General features: G+C 40.7%; 1 protein-coding gene across 1 annotated transcript in view; it reads left to right on the top strand.

The window, feature by feature from the left end:
• Positions 1-23,951, top strand: part of COL19A1 (collagen type XIX alpha 1 chain) — a 73,102-nt gene that overhangs the window by 26,475 nt on the left and 22,676 nt on the right. The window contains exons 15-21 of the mRNA XM_042447020.1: positions 3,642-3,695; positions 9,385-9,429; positions 10,017-10,067; positions 10,154-10,198; positions 14,266-14,292; positions 17,721-17,774; positions 19,733-19,777. Coding sequence (XP_042302954.1) covers positions 3,642-3,695; positions 9,385-9,429; positions 10,017-10,067; positions 10,154-10,198; positions 14,266-14,292; positions 17,721-17,774; positions 19,733-19,777 — 321 coding nt within the window. The remainder of the gene's footprint in view (positions 1-3,641; positions 3,696-9,384; positions 9,430-10,016; positions 10,068-10,153; positions 10,199-14,265; positions 14,293-17,720; positions 17,775-19,732; positions 19,778-23,951) is intronic.

Below are 23,951 nucleotides of genomic sequence, written 5' to 3'. Positions count from 1 at the left end.
ACAATCCCATATAAACTCTATATACTCAGCTATAAATCAATCTCATGTATAAATCAAGGACAGATTTTGGAGCCAAATTATGGCTTTTGATATGACCCTTAGATAAGTAAGGGTAGAATTTAGGGGCATGTAACAAAGGGTGTAAAGAACGAAGCAAAGGGAAATGATGTGAGATGGTTGGACTTGATGGCCCTTGTGGTCTCTTCCAACACTAGGATTCTGTGAACTTACAAAATTCAAGAGGGCATCACTGTTTGTACTCACACTAAAGACTGGATGGATGAGAGAATAGAGGGGAATCGGTGCTTCCAGGACAGGTTAAGCTCTTGCCTTTCATCAGAAGCTGGTTCCTTTTTTTAAAAAGTACATTCTAGTGGTAAGAGTATGGCACTTACATTGACATGTGGATAAGTCGACTCAGGTTTTTGGGGTCAATTTTTTGTAGTACATTATAGTGGTAAAGAATATCCCTTACACAATATTTATAGAATTAAAAGACATAACTGTTAGTTCGGAAGTCAGTATGCAAAGGGATCTTTTAGCATCTTTGAGACTAACTGAAAGAGTGATGTTGGTAGCTTGAGCTTTCATAGAGTTGAGCCTACTTCCTGAGATGCATGGGGTAGAGTGGAAAGTGCACTCTAGTGAATGGGAAGTCAAGGTTTAACAACCATAGTTAAAACTGAACTTGTCACCTCATCTCCACACCCACAAAGTTTTTCATTCCTATGAACATTCCCACACACAGACTGCTGTATAGGTCCTTCCCTGGACTTTCTGTTCTACCCTATGCATCTGAGGAAGTAGGATCAAGTCTACAAAAGCCCATGCTACCAACCTCTCTCTTTCCATTAGTCACAAAGGTGCTGCAAGATCCCTTTGCATACAATATTTTTATATAATACATGACTGTTCTACAGCTCACATGGCATCTGTTGGGGAAAAGGCACATCTCAGACAAGTGATTTACACCCATTTCAGTATTTGATAGATTTCAGCATTTCTAATACATTTCAGAACATCAGCATTGTAGTATGTTTAACTTATGTGATTGTCTTTTACACAAGCAGGAGTGAAGACAAAAAAAATGAATAGAAACATGAGGGAGTTGCAGTAGTTTAGCTCAGGAGTGGACAAGTGGGCCTGGGGCCAGTTTCTCCCAACACTCTTCCATGAGCCACATCTCTTTCCTAGAAAGTCCAAACACCTCTGTTTTCCACTGCAGTCCTTGTCAATATAGTTACGGGGGGGGGGGGGGGGCTGTATCCCCTCCCCCCCCCCTTTTGTCAGGAACTGCAAAAAAAATGGGGGCCTTTGGGAACAATGCGGTTCTGTTTGTTTGGGGGGGGGGGGGGGGGGATTCTGCATGATATGGGGACAAAAATCAGGGGCCACAAAAATGGGCTTCAGTGGCTGCATGTATCCCATAGGCCCATGATCCAGACTAGATAATGTCTGAAGTGCTCATAATCATTAGGCCAACTGCACCCTACCAGTCTTATATTATGGATCACCAAGGGGTCACTCAACCTCCCATCTTTGCATTTTGTCAATGACTGCAAAAAAAAAAAAAGTTGCATTGTTTTAGTTCCTAGCAGATTGTGGCAGACAGTGTCCTATATAATGAATACACTTGGAGTTGGTGGATCATGGGTAATACAGACTTCATGGAAAGTGGGAAGTGTAGGGTAACAGTGCCTCTGTCCATCCTGTAGTGTATTTCAAGGGTGAGAATCACGTGGCCCTTCACGGGTTGTTGAACAGCAGTGCTTAGCAACCAGAGGGCCCCGCAACTTGGCCTCCTAGTGTAGTTGTTATTACTTTCCTATATAAGGCAACAAATGCACACTTAAAGAAGATTAATTTCTTGCCCCCTTTTTGCCACTGGATTCCTTAAAAGTACTTCATATGAAAGTCACATGCCTTCAGGAATTTCCTGAGATGTGGTTCTCAGAGGCAGAATCAGGTAAAGCTACAAACAGCCATGTTGAGCAAGTGGTCCCTAAATCCTCATGCCAGGCCAGGCAGGATGTGCGAATAAGGGGCTATAATTGAGGAAGGATTGTTGTACTCTTGCTGCATTTGATACAACCGTGGTATTCTTAATGTAACAATGTCAAATGTACAACATTTGAACACAGCAGTTGACATTTGAACAGCCACAGTAATATCAGAAGGTTTTGATTTCAAGTTGGTACAGATATTTGGGGTGTGGTAGAGGACAGAAATATACATGTAAGTATCACCCACTATATTTTTAAAATGTTTTGCACATTATAGGCATATGGGTAGAATGTAGCAGTTATCTCAGAAGTATACGGGTAACACATGCTTTAATCTAGACTGGATTGTTGCAATGCTCTCTGCAGGGGGCTACTTTGGAAGGAAACTTTAGCTTGTCCAGAATGTGGTAGCAAGGATGTTGGTGGGTGTTTGTCCCTGGGATCATATTATACCTATCCTGTAGCACCTGCTCTTCTGGACAATTTGTTTTCAGGCCTAATGTAAACTGTTGATGATTACCTTAAGTGTAGTTAAGTGATTTAGTCTAGATATGAGGGGGATAATTTTTGCAATGCTAGCCTGCTCACTCACAAGATCAAATGGAGAAGCTTGATCTTGTCTCTGGCTCATTGTGATGGAGACACTGTTGAGTGAGTGATAAGGCCTTTTCAGTGATTTTACCATTACTGTGGAACACTTTGCCAATTGATGATGTTTTTATTTTGGCGGAGATAATAATAATAATAATAATAATAATAATAATAATAATAATAATTTGTTTTATTTATATACCGCTATTCCAAAGATCATAGCGGTGAACAGCAAGTAAGCAAGTAAGCTAATTTGCCCCCAACAGTCTGGGTACTCATTTTAGCGACCTCTGAAGGATGCAAGCCTGAGTCGAGGTTGGGCCCTTTTTCTGGTCTTGAACTCGCAACCTTGTGGTTTTGAGTGAATGGCTGCAGTACAGGCATTTAACCACTTTTTTTTTTGGGCTCCTATCTGCCTATCTGCCTTGATAAAGTTTCATTTGAAGAATGTGGGCTTTGTCTTTGTTTACCTCTGATTATGCTTTATTGCTAAAGTCAATTTTGCTTTGATTTTGTGTGTTTAACTGTAATCCAATCTGCAATCTAATTTCTGACTGTACTCTAATCTGTGTGATACATGTGCCATAGTATAATTTTTAATCAATCAGCTGATAAGTACAGGTTGAGTCTCCATTATCCAAAATACATGAGCCCATTTTGGATTTTTAATTACTACTTTGGAATATCTGTATGTCCAAATACATACATAACAATATATCTTGGCGCTAGGACCCAAGTCTAAACATGAAATTTATGTACGTTTCATATACACCTTATACACATAGCCTGAAGGTAATTTTAAACAATACTATTAAATAATGTTGTGCATGAAGCAAAGTTTGTATATACTGAACTATCAGAAAACAAAGGTGTCACTGTCTAAGCCACCCATGAAAGAGGATTTTGGTTTTGGAGTATTTTGGATTTTGGAATTATGAATAAGGGACGTTCAGCCTGTATTAGGAAAACAACTGAATTTGGTCAAACAATAGTCAAAAAGCAAAGTTTTCAAAATCTGAATTATACAATATTTTAACTTTTTCTTAGGGAGCATTAGGGAGGCCTGGACATCCAGGATCACATGGAACAAAAGGTGAAAAGGTATGTTAGTCTATTATATGGCATTGTTTAACATCTAAAAGCATTTTTTTTTTAGTTTAGTGGGCTTCCTTTGTTTCATTGATAGTTAAAGGGAGGTGTGGGATCCGTGAAGTCTTTAATTTTGTTTAGATCAAATTATAACATTTTTGAAATGGTAAGGCTTCAAATCGGAAGAGTTAAATTAATGATACCATACATAAGTATGAACTTTATTTTCATATCATCTGGAAAAAGCACAGATTATTTTAACAAGGTACTGATTTGACTGTGTAAGCTGAGAATTTATAGTAATTGCTGAGATCCATTATTTCTTTCTGTAGGTCTGTAGGCTCATGAATTGAAGTGCAGACCACCAGCCATGTATGGAACTACTATAGTTTTGATAAACCTCCCATTTTTGCTGTTTGCTTGGAACAGCAAAAATATGAGAGTTAACTAACCTAACAGACAACGATAAGTGATAAGTAGGTCCTTTTTAGTTTGAGGGGTATAGCTTGTGTAAGACTGTCTCACTGTTTTCTTCTGCAACAGTGAAGGTGCCATAACTTAATAGCAAAGCCCATACTTACAAATGAAGAAGACTCTAGATTCAATAGTCATTCACATCATGACTGAAAACCTAGAAAGCTGCTGCCAGTCAGAGCAGATGGTAATGTTTGTTGTTGTGTGCCCTCGGATTATTTCTGACTTCTGGTGACCCTATCATGTACTTTTCTTGGCAAGATTTGGAGGTTTTCCCTTGCCTTCTTATGAGGCTGACAGTGTTCAAGGTCACCCAGTGGGGTTCCATGCCTAGGTGGGGATTCAAACCCTGCTCTCCAGAATTGTAATCCAATGCTCATACCACTATAACTCACTGGTTCCTTAGACAATTATGACCGTCATTAAGATCTGGAACAGATGGGCAGGAAAAAGCGACTCGAACCTGCATTATCCAGAAGTGGGTCGAACCCCTGGTGTCCACATCAGCTGCTCCCAAGGTGGCCTGACTGCATATAGCCTGACTGCATAGCACGGCATCAAGCGACACCACTGGTGTCACCACCACCGCTGCCCCTTTGATTGGCCACACAGTCACACCTGTCATTCTCCACTGGTACAGGCCTTTCCACATTAACCATCCTGGCCCAGGTTCCCTGATTCCCTCATTCCTCCCGTGGCCCCATCTTAGTGATGGTTGAGGATCAACAGAGGGATATCAGGGTTTTTAGTTTTAGTTTTTAACTGTTGTTTTTATGAATTGATATTGTGTTTTAATATGTTAGACTGTTTAATACTGTCTTAAGGGGGGAGGCATAAAGTGTTTTTAATTGTCATATTTTATATTTTCCTGTTGTTAACCGCCCGGATTGGTTTGCCAGAGGGCGGTATACAAATAAATATTATTATTATTATTATTATTATTATTATTGTTATAGGAATAGCGGTGTGCCCAGTAAAACACTGGATATGCTGGCCCTGTCCTTTTTAAATGCGCATCTGCACCCATGTGTTTATATGAAGCTTTAAGGTTAGAGTTAGGATGGATTACTACTTCAGAACCACTCCTGCTTCAAGCCACTTACACACAGGGTTGAAGGGGCACATTTTCCGCCTTGAGTCAGACTATCATGGCTTCTTTTTGCTTTGGTATTTGGCTCCGAAGCATAGCTTCAGTCTGGTTTCTATCCAGTTTGGAGACGTGTGTCATCTAAATGCCTTGCCTTCAAAGTGGATGGAAACCACTTTATTTGGCCCATCTCTGTCACCCCTAGGTTTTACCTTCTCTAAGACAATTTCAGTCATCTTGTGCAGTTGCCTCCATTATGCCCTTCTTGGATGTAATAATGGCATCACATACTTTATGTTCAAGAAGACTTAATAATAATAATAATAATAAATTTTATTTTTACCCCGCCTTTCCAAAAAGATGATCAAGGCGGCTTACAAAGGATAAAAGCAGTTACAATACAAAATAAAACGATTACAGTATAAAAGTTAAAACATTACTACATAAGATGGGAACAGGAGTCAGGAAAAATTACACATGTCCAGGGTAATAACAATCAAATCACAATAATCCGGGGTCAAAAAAGGAAAACAAGGGGCAGAGAAAAAACAATTAACTAAATTGAGAAGGCCAACCGAAATAAGTATGTTTTTAAATTCTTTTTAAAAGAATCTAATGAGGCGGCGGAGCGGAGCTCTACAGGGAGCTTATTCCAGAAGGATGGGGCAACGATGGTAAAAGCCCTCCGAGAGGTCCTCACAAGATGAGATCTGGGGACCTCCAACAAATTAGTCCCAGATGTTCTAAGTGTGTGGGTCGGATTATATGGGGAGAGGCGGTCCTCCAAGTACCCTGGGCCCAAGCCATTTAGGGCTTTATAGGTTAAAACCAACACCTTGTATTGAGCTCGGAAGCGAATAGGCAGCCAATGTAGATCTTTTAGAATAGGTGTTATATGGTCCGACCTGGAAGTACCAGCAACCAATCTGGCTGCCATATTCTGTACCATTTGCAGCTTCCGAGTTTGGTACAAGGGTTGCCCCATGTAGAGCGCATTGCAGAAATCCAATCGAGAGGTTACCAAAGCATGTACAACAGTTTCAAGGTCTCTACGGTCCAGGTAGAGACGCAGCTGGCGTATCAGCCGAAGCTGATAACAAGCACTCTTGACCGTCGCATCCACCTGAGATGTTAGCTGGAGCGACGAATCAAGGAGCACTCCCAAGCAGACTTACAGCAGAGATGCCTCTCTGGTCCCACATGCCAGTGGCTTTGGTAAACATTTATTGAGTTCAGATTAATTTAATTGGCTGCTGCCCTTCTTAGATTCCATTTGGCTTAATGCTTCCATCCTTGCTTTATGCCACATGCCATGAATATGTGTCTCCAGTAAATATGTCTTCTGTCTCTTGTTTGTTCCTCAAAGGAAGTTTGAATAGTGCAGTACCTTTCATTTCCACACCTATATTATTCAGCAACCTTGCAAGCATATACCTTTTATATATAAATTGCACACAATACTCTATAACATTTGAACCATTGGATCAACGAGCTGCAAAAGTTGAAAGTGGGTCCTCAAATTGGTATGCTATATTGATGTCAACAGCACACCCAAGGCTCTCTCAGCCTGCCTGAAATTTAGAACTCAGAGTCTAAGGCAACAGAAATCCTCAGCCGCATCAAGCTTTTCTATATTCCATATAAATCACGATCAGCACAACTTGTTTTTCAGAAAGTAATGAACCATCTGTTTTTGTCTGGTATACTGAAAAGACAATGTTGTTGTCAGCATGAATTGATGTTGGCTATTCTTTTTTTTTTTTTTTTAAATTAAGATGTTATCTTCAACAGGATATTCCCAGCTTTTTCCAGCTTTATTACTCTTTGTAATAACCTGTCAGCCAAATTCTGTGTTCCACTGTGAAGCAGTCATTGATAGTACCTTAAGCACACACTAAGCAATGTCATTGTGAACCCTGTCCCTTGAAGTTGATGAAGAACTGAAAGGAAAGGAACAGGAGTAATTTAGAACCCTCAGGTCCATGGGCTTATCCATTTGCAAAAAGAACATTTTCTTTCAGCATTGCAGTACATTGCAGAAAAATGTTACTGGACATTGTGGTTTGTATGAGAATTTGCCCTTTAAATTATATTTGTACAAAAATATACCCTCCAAATGTGCCAATTTGACCGGGACAGTCCTGATTAATCCTCTGTCATCCCACTTTTTCAGTTGCTTTTAAAATGTCCCAGTTTCTCTCTCCTCCTCCCACTTTCCCCCTTTGTCCACAGCTTACTTTATATGTTGCAAACTGATTTCAAAGCACAGAAGTAGTGTACATCTAGTTAACTCAGCAGGAAGAGAGGAGCAAAAGGGGTGGAGTATTGCAATTCCCTATGAAATGATGCAGCCTCTCCTACTAATAATGCTTGCTGTCTTGGCATACTCTTAGGTTATTTGACCACAAGTGTCCCTCTTTAACCTCTGAAATGTTGGAGAGTATGCAGAAAAGCCAGTGTGGTGTAGTGCTTTGAGCTTTGGGCTAGGACACTGGGAAACCAGGGTTTGAATCCCTGCTCAGGGATGGAAACCCACTGCATGATATTGGGCAAGTCACACTGTCTCAGCCTCAGAGGAAGGCAAGGGCAAACACTTCTGAACAACTCTTGTCAAGAAAACCCTGTGATAGGTTCGCCTTAGGGTTCCCATAGGTCAGAAAAGCCTTGAAGGCACACAATAGCAAATGCAGAAGACACTAAAAATATAAGTGTTACTTACCCTGTACAGTACTGCATTATGTTCAAAACAGCTCATTTTGGGAAACAAGCTGGACATGTTTGTCATGACAGTTTGTGGTGTTGCATAGGTATAAAGCCTGAGCTCTATATCAATACATTCTCAGTTCAAATGTCACTCGCTAGGTGGTCCTAGGTAAGGACCATAGCCTCATAATCACCCACATCTACAAAATGGTGAAAATAGAACTGGGATGTCTTCCAGTTTTTTGCAGTTGTCAGCAACTATTGTTTATGAAGATGTTGGAATGCTCAAGCAATGTATGATTAACCATCCTTAATAGACTAGTTCCAGAGGATCTATGAACAATGTTCCAAGACAGCTCAGGGAAAAAGAAAGAAAACAAATTTTGGTTTTTTCACCCCATGACTGTGGAAAACTTACTCCATGGCAATGACATCACTAGTGGGGCACAGGGGGGTTCAAACCACACAAGGTGGTACCCTGAGGGGGGTTGACACCACTGCTTCTCAAACATCTGCCTTTTGGCAGAAACAGGCTATGATGTTAACCAGTGACCTATTAAAATGCTAATTTGCTAGAATTTTCTTTAAAAACATCACGGTTTAATAATAATAATAATAATAATAATACAGTAATAATAATAGGATTTATTTATATACTGCCCAATCACAGGGAATCTGAGCGGTTTACAACAGAGGGGATAATAGACGATTCCCTGCCCTCAGGCTTACCAGATTTTTACTTTAACCCCATGAAACTATGTACACATTTTTTCTGGGCATAAAAGTATAATTTTAATTTTGCTAGTTGTTTATGTCACAACTGATGTCCTTAAATTCAGTTATATATGGGAATTACAATTTACGAATATATTCGTACAGAAAACGTTACTAGGTATTCTGTATGGGAGGAGGTCAGTGTTGGGGGTGACACCATGAGTTACTGCACCAGGTGACACCAACTCTAGTGATGCCACTGCTTCATGGGGTTGGAGAAATCTTTGGATCAACATAATCTCTTCCAACTCTATGATTCTATGAGATGTGCCCCAGGAAACTGTAGGGTGAAGGAGGAATTGAACAAAAAGCCCCCTCTTCCTCTCCTGTGAGCCGTGGCTTCTACTGGATCAGAAGTTCTTCACCAAATGGAAGTAGCTTTTCTGTTGTGGATGATCCTATGTGAATTTTTTAATCATTGTAGCAATGTTTTCTTCTGTTCTTGTGTGCTATAAACAGGTACGCAGAAGTATACAGCTCTCTCTTTTGTCTGCTTCCCAACTGCTAGAATAAAGTTACCATTAGGATAGAATAGTGTTGTCACATTCACACTTTCAGTTTACAAGTATTCTGTATATGTAGTTAATGTGATCGCATTAAGGTATTAATTAATAAGATGAATGAAAGAGGTATTGATATTTTGTTGCTCTTAATGCGGTGCAGGGGAACCAGGGAACTCCTGGGAAGCCTGGACCTCCTGGACCACCTGTAAGTAAAATGCATCATATTATTAATCGGGGGTGGGGGAGCAGGAGGCGTAAGCATATTTGAAAGCATGTCCCATTGATTTCAGTGGAATAGATTTTAAACTAAGGAAGTATGCTTAGATTTTTTAAGCACAACCTATTTATTAAGGCCTGACCTTCTGTGCATAGCAAGATTTGGTTAACTTTGGTGCAGCAAATATTTTGACTACAGTCCCACAATCCCATTCTCATTGGCCACAGCAGTTGTTTGATAGGTGTTACAGACCAAAGCATCTTGTTGGCCAATGGCTCCACACAAAGGAACCGTTCTACTTTCATGCTAAGGTACTAGGTGGACATTATGTGTCCGTGTGTGCTTATACTTTGTAGACTATTAGATCTAGAGATGCCTGATTCTAAGAAATCAGAATACATATGTAGAGAGATCTTGTAGCACCTTTGAGACTAACAAAGAAAGAAGTTGGCAGCACGAGCTTTCGTAGACTTAAGTCTACTTCCTCAGATTCATCCCTCAGATCAGAATGTTTGGCTTCCTGACTATCATTGTTTTGCTGTTATCTCTTCTTCCTCTCCCTTTGCTTTTTTCAGGGTGTGCCATACAATGAAAGGAATGGGATGAGCAGCCTCTATAAACTGCAGGTATTTATTTAATAGCCAATTAACCAAAGTTCTGTAGTTTACAATCCCTCTGTCTGAATTCAGATGCAGTGTTTTACTCATTACAGGGAGGTGCAAATGCTGCAAGTTATGCTGGCCCACCTGGCGCTCCTGTAAGTGTTGCATCATTATACTTCTTTAGTTACAGTGGTTCTTCAACCTAAAAGATCCAGATCCAGACAGGCATATTATTGTCTACAAATCAACAGGAGATGAAAGTAATGCTTAGCTTGGCCTAGAGATTTCAGTGGCACTAAAACATGGCCAGCTTTCTCAGGATCCCACCAACAGTCTCTAAATTTAGAGCTATTTATTGTATATATTTATAAAGCAGAAGTACTTGACATGCCTGTGTTAAAATAGAGGACCACAGCTCAGTAATAAAATGTATAATATGCTTTCAAGCCAAAGTTTGCAGTTTCAATCCCAACCATTTTCAAGTAGGGTTGGAAAAACTCATTCTTGAAACTTTGCAGACCAGTTGTCTGTGTTAACAGTGCTGAACTAAATGGACTAATTGTCCAAGTCAGTATGAGGTAGCTTCTGTATACCTATACTCATGCTGTGGAGGACTTATGCCCAACCTACTGATCCATTGTGGGTCCACGATACCAATGTGCGTAAAAAACAAAAACAAATCTCACCTACCCATGATTCACATTCACTTCATTGGAAGGCACATGCCAAAATATAAAGTGCCCTACATGTGTTGAAGCTCTCATACATGCACATCAAATCATGTCACTTAGAGTTGGCAAATGTGAACGGCTTCCTTGTGATTTATCTAAAGATTTCATGATGTAGGTCAATCTTACTTTCTTTTTACAACAGAGATTATTTTTCCTTATAAATTCAGTTGTGTCTTGGAATAATGGAATAAACTGAAATGGCTGCCTCTGCACTGCAGAGATATCATATATACTCAACTATAAATCGACCTCATGTATAAAAGTATAGTACTTACACTGATCTGTAGATAAGTCAATTCAAGTTTTTTGGGTCACTTTTTGGCTAAAATCAAGGTCTCTACCCAGATCCCCCCCGGGGGTGGTGGACCTATTAGGATGGTCCACCCTCGAAGGCTGATGGAACCCACAAGGTTTCAGGAAGCCCTAGAGGGACACATGGTTGGAAGTGACGGCGACTCTGTTGATGCCCTGACTGGTATTTGGAATACCGGTCTTTCTAGGGCTATACACAGTATCGCTCCCAAGCGCCCTCTCAGACCCGCTTCCAAACGTAAGCCCTGGTACACGGAAGATCTCCGGGCAAGGAAGCGGGAACTGCGACGGCTAGAGTACCGCTGGCGGAAACACCTTTGCTTAGACGACAAGGCTCTCCTAGACCAACTGTTAGAGTACTACGGAGAGGCGATACGAGCAGCTAAGAACTTGTTCTATGGTGCTCGTGTCGCGTCCGCGGAGTCGCGTCCAGCAGAGTTGTTCAGGGTAGTTAGGGAGCTAACTCAGCTCCCTCCTGCCCCGAACCAGATCCTTGAACCTTCTAAGGCCTGCTGTGACCAATTTAATAACTTCTTCGCGGATAAAACCTCTCGGATAAGCGAAGGTCTTAACGCAACATTAGAGCAGAACCTAGGGTAGAGGCGTCCAGAGCCTCCGTGGACTCCATTAAACTGGATCAGTTTGAGTTGGTAAGTACCGATGATGTGAACAAGATCCTTGGAAGCGTTCGGAAGACAACCTGCTCTCTCGATCCCTGTCCCTCATGGCTAGCGGCTCAGGGGGGACCGGCAGTAACGTCCCTGTTACACCAGATTATTAATACATCTTTGAGGGAAGGGCAATTTCCATCTGATTTGAAATTGGCCATCGTAAAACCTTTATTAAAAAAGCCCTCCCTCGACCCCCTGTTACATAGTAATTATCGGCCAGTCTCGCTGCTGCCATTTTTGGGGAAGGTGATCGAGAGGGCGGTTGCAATCCAGCTTCAATCGATCTTGGATGAAACGGATTATCTGGACCCATTTCAAACTGGCTTTTGGGCGGGTTACAGGGTTGAGACGGCCATGGTCGCCTTGGTCGATGATCTCCGTCTGGGCATCGACAGGGGAAGCGTGTCCCTGTTGGTGCTCTTGGACATCTCAGCGGCTTTCGATACCATAGACCATGGTATCCTTCTGGAGCGCCTGGTAGAGGTGGGAATCGGAGGCACTGCGCTCCAGTGGTTCCGGTCCTACCTCTCTGGGAGGTTCCAGATGGTGCAGCTGGGAGACGTGTGCTCCGATAAGAGGGCCCTTACATCTGGGGTCCCTCAAGGAGCCATTCTGTCTCCCACGCTTTTCAACATTTACATGAAACCGCTGGGAGAGATCATCCGGAGACATGGGGCGCGGGGTTATCAGTACGCTGATGACACCCAAATCATTTTCTCTATGTCTCCGACTGATGCAGTGACTGGGGATGGCGTCTCTCCTCTCGTGGCCTGTCTGGAGTCAGTAATGGGCTGGATGAGGGAAAACCGACTCAGTCTGAATCCAGAGAAAACGGAGGTACTTGTGATAGGTTCCCCTGGTCCAGGAATGACGGTGGTTCCACCCGTCCTGAACGGGATCACGCTTCCTGTGAAGGACTCCGTGTGCAGTCTGGGGGTGCTTCTTGACTCGCCGCTTCACCTGACATCTCAGGTGAATGCGACAGTCAAGAGCACCTGTTACCAGCTTTGGCTTATTCGCCAGCTGCGCCCATACCTGGCCCAGAGGGACCTTGAAACAGTGGTACATGCTCTGGTAACCTCTAGATTGGATTTCTGCAATGTGCTCTACATGGGGCAACCCTTATACCAAACCCGGAAGCTACAGCTGGTACAGAATATGGCAGCCAGGCTGATCACTGGTAGTTCCAGGGCCAGCCATATTACACCTGTGCTAAAAGACCTGCATTGGCTGCCTATTCGCTTCCGGGCACAGTACAAAGTGTTGGTGATTACCTATAAAGCCCTATAGGGCTTGGGCCCAGGATACCTGAAGGACCGCCTCTCCCCATACATTCCGCCCCGCACCCTCAGAACTTCTGGGCAACAATTACTTAGGGTTCCAGGGGCCAGGCTTACCTCCACAACGAGGAGGACGTATTCCATCGCCGCCCCGGCCCTTTGGAACACGCTGCCCACAGAGCTCCGCTCGGCCACCTCCCTGGCTCAGTTCAGAAGGGATTTAAAAACCTTCTTATTCCAAGCTGCATTCCCCGAATGAAGTTCCAGCTGGCCTTCCTCCCTCTTTTGTTAGCAAGATGGTTGGCTGACGGGGGTTTTTAATTCGTTTTTAATATGTGTATTTTGTGTATCTTATTGTATTTGTTATGTGTATTTTGCCGTGTTTTACTGTATTTGATTTTATTATGCTGTTCACCGCCCTGATCATTGGAAGGGCGGTATACAAATAAAAAATTTATTTTATTTATTATTTATTAAAAATTCTAGACTTATACATGAATATATACAGTAATCCAAATGGATACACTTTAACTGCCATGGCTAAATGCTGTGAAATTCTGGAAATTGTTGTGGCATCATAACTCTCTGACAGAGAGGATGAATCCATGACAGAGCTGGATTTTACCTAATCTGGAATAGTTTTTGTGCTTATGTTCTTTCTCTAAATTGGAAGAAAACTTCTTTTTCTTTTCTTTTCTTTTTTCTTTTTTCTTTCTTTTTTCTTTTTCTTTCTTTCTTTCTTTTTTCTTTTTCTTTTCCTTTTCCTTTTTTTTGGTATCTTTCTGGTTTTGTTTTATATGCATATTTGATCCAGACAATTTCTAATGAGATTTAGGTCTCCTGTGAACTCTTAACTGTTCATTACCTTAAATTTCCGCATGAAAAAGAAGTAGGATAAAAATATAAATAATTGTAAATATTTTATTTTATTGATGATATATATAAAATTATACAAACACACATATATAATATAAACATATCTATCAAAGTGATTAGCAAATAGAACTAAAAAAATGTAAAATGAGGAAAAAATCATCTTCTACTTTCTTCAGTGCTAAAAATTAAACTAAACTGCATGCATCTAAGATAGCAGTTTATAATGCTCTGTTTCACCAGTCTTTAGCAGATGACTATAAATCCAGAAACCAATCCTTTTGTCCAAAATGTATCTATTCAAATTAATAAGATGAATGCATGCATGAATGAATTTTTTCACCTTTTCTTTCAGGGCCCTAAAGGTGACACTGGAGCAGCGGTATGTAACTAGTTAAAATGTCTCCTAGACATCCAATAGCATGGGAAAATGATCCTTTCTCAATTATTATTTCAGTTTACCATGTTTCAGAATCATTTTCTGAGTAAGAAGAAAAGGCAGCATATAAATACTGAAACTTTATTTCATTTACTGATATAGTAAAGTGTGTGTTGGTTTACTTAATAAGATGGACTACTATGCTAACTATGTTTAATTAACATGTCTCAAAATCTTGACTGAACAAAATTGGATGTTGGTGGGCACACAATCATTTTTTTACATCACAGATTTTTATTTATTTTTTATTTTTTTGCTGTTTCAGTTGAACACTATTTAACCAGCTGCAACACTAGTCCCAGCTTTTGCCAGCCTAGCAGTTTGAAAGCATGCAAATGGAAGTAGATAAATAGGTACCACTCTGATGGGAAGGTAAACACCCTTCTGTGCAATCATGCTGACCATATGAATACAGAGTAGTCTCTGGCAACGCTGTCTCTTCAGCTTAGTGTGTTCATGTGACCAGCGTTATCATTATGGTCGAACATGATTTGACAATCTTGTCAATGAGGAATGCCTTGGCCTTTAACACATATAACAGTTATAGCATGTTACAAGTTAAATGTGTACCCAGTGGTGTCACTAGGGATGGTGTCATCTCAACGTGGTATAACTCATACTATCACCTCCAGGCTGCCTGCCATTTCCCAGCCAGGCCAGTGGTCCCACAGGGGTAGATTGGGCCACTGTGGAAGAGAAAGTCTCCAGTCTACTTTCCACAGATAGCTGGTGAAATGGGGCACCTGAAGGGACTGTCTGTGTGGCCCTGGTGGTGCAGTGGTTAAATGCCTGTACTGCAGCCACTCACTCAAAACCATAAGGTTGCGAGTTCAATACAACCAAAAGGGCTCAAGTTTGACTCAGGCTTGCAGCCTTCCAAGGTTGCCAAAATGAGTACTCAGATTGTTGGGGGCAATTAGCTTACAATTGTAAACCACTTAGACACTGTTAGTTCAGTATGGAGTGGTATATAAATGAAGCTGTTTGTTTTGTTTTGTTTGAGTCCCGGGTCATTCCAATCTAACTGCCTTGTTTGCAACTCCTGTATGGGTCCAAGCACTACTCATTGAAGGGGTACTTTAAGGTTTTTGCCATGGTGTGTTTACAGCATCCCAGCTGTCTTCCTTGCCACCTGTGAGCAGGTAAACAAGGTCTTCCCCAGGACTTTTTGTCACTGGGAGTCCCAGTCTACCAATGGAGAGGTACAGCGGTACACTTCAGAAGACAGCCCATTCCATAAGTGCACCAGGAGACACTTCCCTCCAAGGCGTCACCGGGTGCATCCTGCACCCCCTGTACTTCCCTAGAAACAGCCCTGTGTGGACCTAAAAACTAACATTGAACATACACTCAAATTGTTATCAAATTCTTGAAGAGAATTCAACACTACTTACTTCACTGAAGAAAGAAGTAAGAAGGATGGATGTTTCACTGACAGACTAGCAGGATTTTTCAAAAACAAAAAACAACCCTATATTCTTCCATAGCATGACAGAGTCTGGTTTAAGGCACCCTGGGAACTAATCCACAACAGGGACTGGGGTGTCCAGAGTGTCCTGGCTTGGATTCTTCTCTTCTTTTCCGTTGCTGCCTCCTTCCTTGATGTCTCAGAGGTTACAATGCAAGACAAGAATGCTGAAATAGAGCAGTTGCTCTACTTCTCTTCTGCTTGCCCTTCCCATGATAGTTATGCAGACTGGGCCAGAAGGAAAGGCAAACAAACTGACAAACTGAGACTATGCTGCCCAATTCCTCCCCACCCCCAAAATACACATATAGGTCCTGTTGACTTTTTGGCCTGCCTGTGAAAGCAAGGAACCTAAGCCTTTGTAATGAAAAGTTTTTACTTAAAAATGTACTTACAGTATTTCTGTTGCACTAAGTTCTCTCTTTCAGAATATCCTGTCAAAGACTTAGTTCCCACTAAGCGGATTTTTGGGTTGAATCCTCATACCCTCCAACATTTCACAGATGAAAACTGGGATATATGTGGCCAAGCAACATCAGTGCAGTCAAGATGGCAAAAGTTATTCATGAGGAAGAACACAAAAGTTAGGAAAGGCTGCAGCGGTTTGCTTTTGCCTGTGTCTGCTGGGAAGTACAAGATTCCAACCCCATACTGTCCCCCCACTCCCAGCTAATTGAATGCCAATACCTTTGTACTTTGAACTCAGTCTGCAGCAGCTGAAGTAAGCTGAGGACAAAGGATGGAAGTGTAGGAAGAGGATAGAGAAATTGGGGCCTTTTAAAAGCAACTGAAAAGTAAGACAATAGAGGATTAATTGAGATTGTTTCTCCTAGATCAGGACAAGAGAGCTCATTACTTAGTAGTGTACTATACCAACATTTTAAAAACATACACATAGCAAATTAATATTTGAGCAATCAACAAAGGTTAGAATCTTCTTTTTGACATCTGGTTTTATATGTGGAGGAAGTTACAATGGGCCCTTCATATCCACTGAGGTGTGGTTCCAGGACACGCTGTGGATACCAAAATCCATGGATGCTCAAGTCCCATTGAATGGAATGGCATAGTGAGGTGGTGTCCCTTATATAAAATGGCAAAATCAAGGTTTGCTTTTTTTGACACACACGCACACACACTGTGGATGCTTGAATCAATGGATATGAAATCCATTGATATGGAGGGCCAACTGTATTTGTATATGGCAGAACAGCTAGACATAGGCCACAAAGACCAATACCCTGTAGTCTGTGGTAGCAGAGCCAATACACAAATTTACAACCTCTGTGAAAAGTGAAAGGTAAAGATAAAGGTTTTCCTTTGACATGATGGTCAAGTTGTGACCAACCGTAGGGGGGGGGGGTACTCATCTCCATTACTGAGTCAAAGAGCCAGCATTGTCAAAGACAACTCTGTGAACAAGTGGCCAGCATGACTGCACAAAATGCTTTTACCTTCCCACTAAAGTGACATGGTAGCTCAGTGGTTAAGACGCTGACTCTGTCAATTGCAAGATCGGCAGGTCAGCAATTCAAGGGCCAGGTATCACAGGACAGAGTGGGTTCCCATTACTAGTTCCAGCTTCTGCCAACCTAGCTGTGAAAAGTAGGTTTCAGTTGCTGGATTGAAATCAAGTGAGAGCTGACCTTGATATATTAGTCAAAGGATTTATTCATCCCTGACCAGGAGCTTTAATCAAAATTTTAAAAAAATTATTCACAAAATAAGCACATTCTGAATCTGGAATCAAACTCTCAAGTCATTAGAACAATCAAAAGGCAAAAAAAAAGTCATTCCAAGTAAACAGCATGCTTAACAGTGTATTAAGTGTCCTAAAATTGAATGCTTAACTTTATTTACTGAAAATATAAAGCTCTTATGCAATTGTCTTTTACTTTACAAGGGAGAACCAGGTCCAATGGGGCTACCAGGACTAGAAGGACTTCAAGGAGAAAAGGTAGGATTCTAATAATAAAACTGCCCCGTCTTCTTCTAACAGATTGGAATACATTACTTATTGACTTCAGTCACTCTTTTGCAGATCTAAATTATGTGCTAGTATTGGCAAAATGTGTTTCCTTAATGAAATGCCATGCTAATGGAAACAATACTAATTAATCTTCCAACTGCACAATACAATTGAATTTTTTAGGCAAATTTATACCTGAATACACAGAAGTGTTTTGTAGTTGGCATAATATACTAGTTCTGATTGTTTATGCCTGGGGCATTTGGGGAAGAAGGAGGGGCACATCTCTTCACCCACACAGCAACTGTGATGTTCTAGAAATGTTGGCTGCTATTTCTCTGACAAAAACATTGATATAGCAGCGTCCCACTGGTGTCCTCTTATGTGCCAGACTACTGGTTTAAAGCCTATGATTCTGTCTATAGAGTCTATACCAGCTGGCAGCTTCGAAATCACTAAGGTAGTGGATTTGTTTCAGGTTTTAATTTGGACTTTAAAAGAGCTATCCAAGATGCCAATCTTTTTTTTGTGGAAAGGTTTCAATACCTGGGATAGTTCCTTTAAGGTTCACACTATATAATCAGTGATGTATTGAAGTCTTTTACTCAAAGGACTTTACCACACAGGAAAAGAAAGGTGAAAACATTTGGGAGAGTAGCAGTTTTCTCTGTGCCACTCCGCATGACAGTTGTCAAAGCATGCCTTTTGTTGAATGAGAAAAATCTGAGGATACAGGCTACTCTGATCAACCCTCTGCCAGTGCTAAAATGAGAATCTGGGGATCTCAAAATTCTGTATCTTATGTTGTATAAGTTGAATCACCCATATTCAGAATCCCAAAATTCAAAATATTTTATGGGTGGCTAAGATAGTGATTCATTTGCTTTCTGGTGGTTGAATGTACACAGACTTTTGTGCACAACATTATTTAAAATATTGTGTGAAATTATCTTCAGACTATCTGTATAAGATGTATATAAAACATAAATGAATTTTGTGTTAAGACCTGGGTCTCATCTCCAAGATATCTCTTTATGTATATGAAAATATTCCAACATCCAAAATACTTCTGGTCCCAAGCATTTTGGATAAGGGAGACTCAACCTGTAGGAAATTAGCAGTACAATGAGGGACGTCAGGACTGAACCCCTCTGCTAGATGATAGCCTTAGATGGTAGAGGTTTGGGATAAGGTGGCAGAAGCTATTCTTTCTTACCTTCATAGCCATTCCTTTCTATTGGTTTTGTACACATCACATGCCCTGCCCTGTATTTCTTTAAGCCAATTTTCTAAGTTCAGATGTGATGGAAGAAAGTGCCCTAATCACTAGTTTTGATGTAGATTTCTGTCCCCAAATGGAACAGGGGGACACCACTATGTTCTTCAGCAGGGATATATCTAGAGCCAGCCCCAGGTTCTGAGTGATAATGGGAATGTTAACCTCATCCTGAGGGCTTCTCCCTAGAATGTCTTCCAGAAAGAAAATCCATTGATAAAAATCAAATTTGTTTTGTATGTGCATTGAAGGTAGGGTTCATTATAAGAGAAAGCTTATGCAGAATACAGAAAAGAAGGAAGGGGGAAATCAATATTTTCTGGCTGCAGAGCTGGGTGTGCGTGAGCCCATAGATTTCAGTGGGCTTAAGGCATTATTATTATTATTATTATTATTATTATTATTATTCCACCATTTTGCCAAAACTGGGACTCAGAGTGGCTTACAATATTGAAAAACAGTACAATTAAAAATATACATTCTTTTACATATTATGTCTTCTGCTTGTATATAAGAAAAACACAGAGGGAACACAGGGTGTCAGTGGAATTTATTTGGTCAAATACTCACTGAGCCTTTGTTTCCCATATTTTCTCAATTTCTTTTTCAAGACTTTGACCTTGTGACAGATTATACATTAAATCTTAACAATACAATATCTCTTTCTTAGGGAGACCAGGGACCAGCAGGTCCTCCAGGAGTACCAGGGATACCTGTAAGTAGATTGCTAAAGATGCTGTTTGGATAAAATTTCTTGTGCTGAGAGAAATGAAATTAATCACAATACATGGAATATTAGTAGACTATCCTAATTAAACGTATACCTGCATCTCTCCTGAGGGTTGAAACAGGATTTGCTTTCCACAGAAACCTTTGCCCTTGTTGTTCTTACATTATATTCATAATAATAAATAATAAATGCTTTATTTGTATACCGCCCTTCTTCCAATCAGGGCGGTGCACATCATAATATCATATACAATATAAAAAACAGTAAAACAGATTAAAATATACATTAAAATCAAATACTAGCCAGCTTATCATTGGCTATCGGGGGAGGGGGGGCTAACTAGAGCTTGTATCGGGGAACGCTCGCTTAAACAGGAAGGTTTTTAAGTCCTTCCTGAACTGGGCTAGGGAGGTAGCCGAGCGGAGCTCTATGGGCAGCGTGTTCCAGAGGGTCGGGGCCGAGATGGTAAATGTCCTCCTTGCAGTGGAGGCTAATCTTGCCCCAGGTACCCTCAGTAGGTGCTGCCCAGATGTTCTGAGTGTGCGGGGCGGATTGTATGGGGAGAGGCGGTTCTCAAGGTATCCTGGGCCCAAGCCAAGCCATATTCACTGAAGTTAGTCAGTATGAATGAATCTGCTTGCAAAAATCTTTTTAGAATAACTGCAAACTTCATCACAAGCCTGCTTCGTAAATTATGCCAAATATACCTTGCATTAAAACGGGCTCCTCCAACTTCCTCCTCCACCAGAGTAAAACATTTGTTTAAAGAAACAATCCATTTTTATTTGAAATGATGGGATTTGTACTTGGTTAATCCAATGGCTTGATATAAAACTGCATTTGAATAATATTTTACTTTCCCCACCATAACCCCTTTAAGAAAAAGATTTCCAGCTCTGTGGCTGGAAAAAGTGTATGTCTACTAATTTTTGGAGATTTAAAATAATACCCATTCTCCCTGAAGATTTTGTATCTTTGAATCCAGTGAGGCTAAGGATATCCTCCAAAGTTTACTAAACTGCTCACTGTGTAAGTCCCCGAGGCAGAAATTTCTTACCTGTATCTTCTCTTCTTAATGGAGAATCTCCATTGGAAAATATACATACACTGCTAAGAGGCAGTGATATTTTCATTATTATTCAGGTCGCAAAATTTTCTATGGCTTCTAAAAAATTAAGAACCAGGCATTAAAATTAGCAGGCTGGATACAAAAATATCTTGCCTTTTATAGCTTTTTTATTTATTGGCAGGGGATGAGGGGTTTAATGTGAGTTTTGGATGAGAAGGGAACGTTTTGTTATGATTTTTACTCATAGTGATTTTAGTCCTTTAGGGTATGTCTGTTGTTTGATAATATAAATGACACATGAAGACAACTTTGTATTTTCTACCTTTTAATATATTCTGTATAAATACAGGGTATTACATTGTGATGGCCAATGGCTATAAACAATAAAGTTACACTTATATCTAGAAAAGTACTACATATGGATGTATAGAGACAGATGCCTCGTCTGTGGGAAACAGTGTCTTCACTATTAGAAATGCAACAATGCTTAGCACTCAAAAATTAAGAGTGACTCATGGAGGGCAGCAGTAATAGGGTTAGATAATTAAAGTGACCAAAAGTGTCTGTCCTTCTTCTCTGCCTTTCCTAGTCCCTCTATGATGTAAACTGGTATTCTTAGGGATATTTTTCTCCTTCTTCTTCTCTTCACACACATCCTCTCTCTGCACTTCCCTAGAAGGAAGCTAGATTAAGTTGGCACCCCGAGACCTTGTCTGCATGAGCCAAAAATCAAGTTCCGTCCCCCTCTGATTTTGGTGGCATCCTGTTCAGATGACACATAGCCCAAACCCCAGTTCTGGTGTGAACAGTCCAGATGATATCTGGTACATTCAGCATCACACAAATTTTTAAGAACTTTACCTCTTATGGGTGACTGTCTGCACGTGTGTCCCACTGAGCCACTCTGCATGTCTGACATTGCCTCGCTCACTCTGAGGTCAGAACAAGATGCTCAGCCATGAGATCATCTCTGTGCACTCAGTTCTGACCTCAGAAGTGAGGGACCCACAGTGACAGCGGATGTGCCAGGTGGCTCACTGGGATGTATGTGAAAGCAGCCACCCCAGCATGGCAACAGAGGGCCAGGTAATGTGGGGAGGTTGGAACAGCTCTGGGGCCAGGATACTCTGGGCTTTCCTCAGAGTATCCTGGCCAGTGCAGATAAGGCATGGATAACTTTCTTATCCTAGAATGGAGTTCTTGTAGCAAAGCCTTTAGTTTGCTTCTCTAAGCCACTGGTGTCTTTGCACCTTAATCAGGTTCTCTAACTGCTGCACTCATTCTCTCTCATTGACCAAAGAGATGCCGTTGGATATTCAGCTGGATATTCTGAGCCAAAGCATGATGCCTTTTTCTCTGTCCCCCTCAATACCTATTCCTCAAAACACCACCCAACCTTTCCTGCACTCTCTTATGCAGCCTCCTCCCTATCCTATTCAAGCTACTCAGATTTTCTTCAGTTATCTGAACTCCCAGCTTCCTGCTTCTCATGTAAAAGAACAGCATCCTTCCCTGGCCACTTCCTGCAAATAATTAACCAGTCTGACTAGTACTTATGAGCATTTTTGACAGTTTTACTGCTGGTGCAGGAAGGTATCAAAAACTTTCCTATCCCAATAGAAGAGCAGCAGTGATGGCACAGTCAAATGGCAACAGATAGGCCCAAGCCGCCCACTGCATTTGCATGTCACTGGCAGAAGGCAGCCACATCATGTGTCTTCATCCAGAGCCTGGCACTTTAGTACCCAACTCTTACAGATCCTTGGAAACAATGCACTATGAGAAAGGTAGCTTGAGAATGTACTTATGCTGGCTGGAGGCACACTGGGAAATGCAGTAGAGAAAGGCCAGTGGAGTGTTCCACTCTGGTGAAGTATACAAGAATTTTAGCCTATAACACAAAGTAATTAGTGTGGAACATTATATTATCTTCTATTTCTTCAATCTGCATCTTTTCTGAAAAAGGAGTCTGCCTCATTCACCACCATCTCTTCATCCCTTACACCAATTAAATCCAACCAGGAAACATAACCAGTCCTGTGTTCATATATGTTCTGAGTGTAACTTTTTTATTTAATGCAGTGAATGGGGAAAGATGCAGGCATCTGCTTCTGAAAAATATTAGAATTTGAAGCACTCAGGACAAAAATCCATTGTGGACTAATTTATTTTTGAAAGCTAGATCTAATACATTTTTAAAAGGTGAAGTTTAATGTGGGTTGTTTGGTAGGTAGTGTTTTTTTAAAAAAACTTGCAGAATGGTATTAACAGCCTACTTTTAAAAATCCATTTATTTTAATGTCTAGCAAAGAACAAAATATATTAAACAATTTAATTTGGCTAACTTCCCTAAAATAAATACATGCAGTGAAAAATGATGATGATTTTGTAATCTGTGTAGTTTGATAGTTTGCATATAAGTTTGTTTACAAACAAGATTAATCTACAGTCTCAAGCATTAACAATCGATAGTAAAGCATCTACTTAGATGAATCACAGTTGTTCATACTGTATGCATTTTTCAGAGCATGCATTCAAGTTCTTATCTCAAGTAATAAGCATTCTGTCTGAATGAGAAAGATTTTAATGATTCACATCTCCCATGTCAAAAAATTTTAATGAAAAATTGGTCTTTACGCATATTATAGTTTTTCCTTGACAACATTCCTATCTTGTCCCTTGGTTACTTGAACACTGATGCAGATGACATTACCTTACTGACTACCTGCTTCCTTCTTTTCAACTTTGAAAAAACTCACTTCCCAGTTCATTGAGATATGGACTGTCTACTCAGCAGTTTCCACATTCAAGTCATCACTATGTTGAACCCTCATCTGAGGCAGAACATTTGTCCATCTAATTCAGTTGTCAACCTCAGTTCTGATCTGAGGCATATCTCCAGGGTTTCAGAAGAAACCAGAAGAGTGTCATTCCCAGCCCTGCCTGGAAATGCCAGGACCTGTTACGTCATTTCCAAATCTATCCTAGTATTTTCCTAGTATATCAGATCAATATTGATAACTGTAGATAACGGTAGAATATTTTAATCATTTCATTTCAAATGTCCCTATAGATCTTTTAAATGAGGAA

Source organism: Sceloporus undulatus, chromosome 1 (assembly GCF_019175285.1).
Source record: "Sceloporus undulatus isolate JIND9_A2432 ecotype Alabama chromosome 1, SceUnd_v1.1, whole genome shotgun sequence".
NCBI classification, from domain to species: Eukaryota; Metazoa; Chordata; class Lepidosauria; order Squamata; family Phrynosomatidae; genus Sceloporus; species Sceloporus undulatus.
Note: the sequence above shows the minus strand (reverse complement) of the source record. Positions and strands in the feature narration are given on the sequence as shown.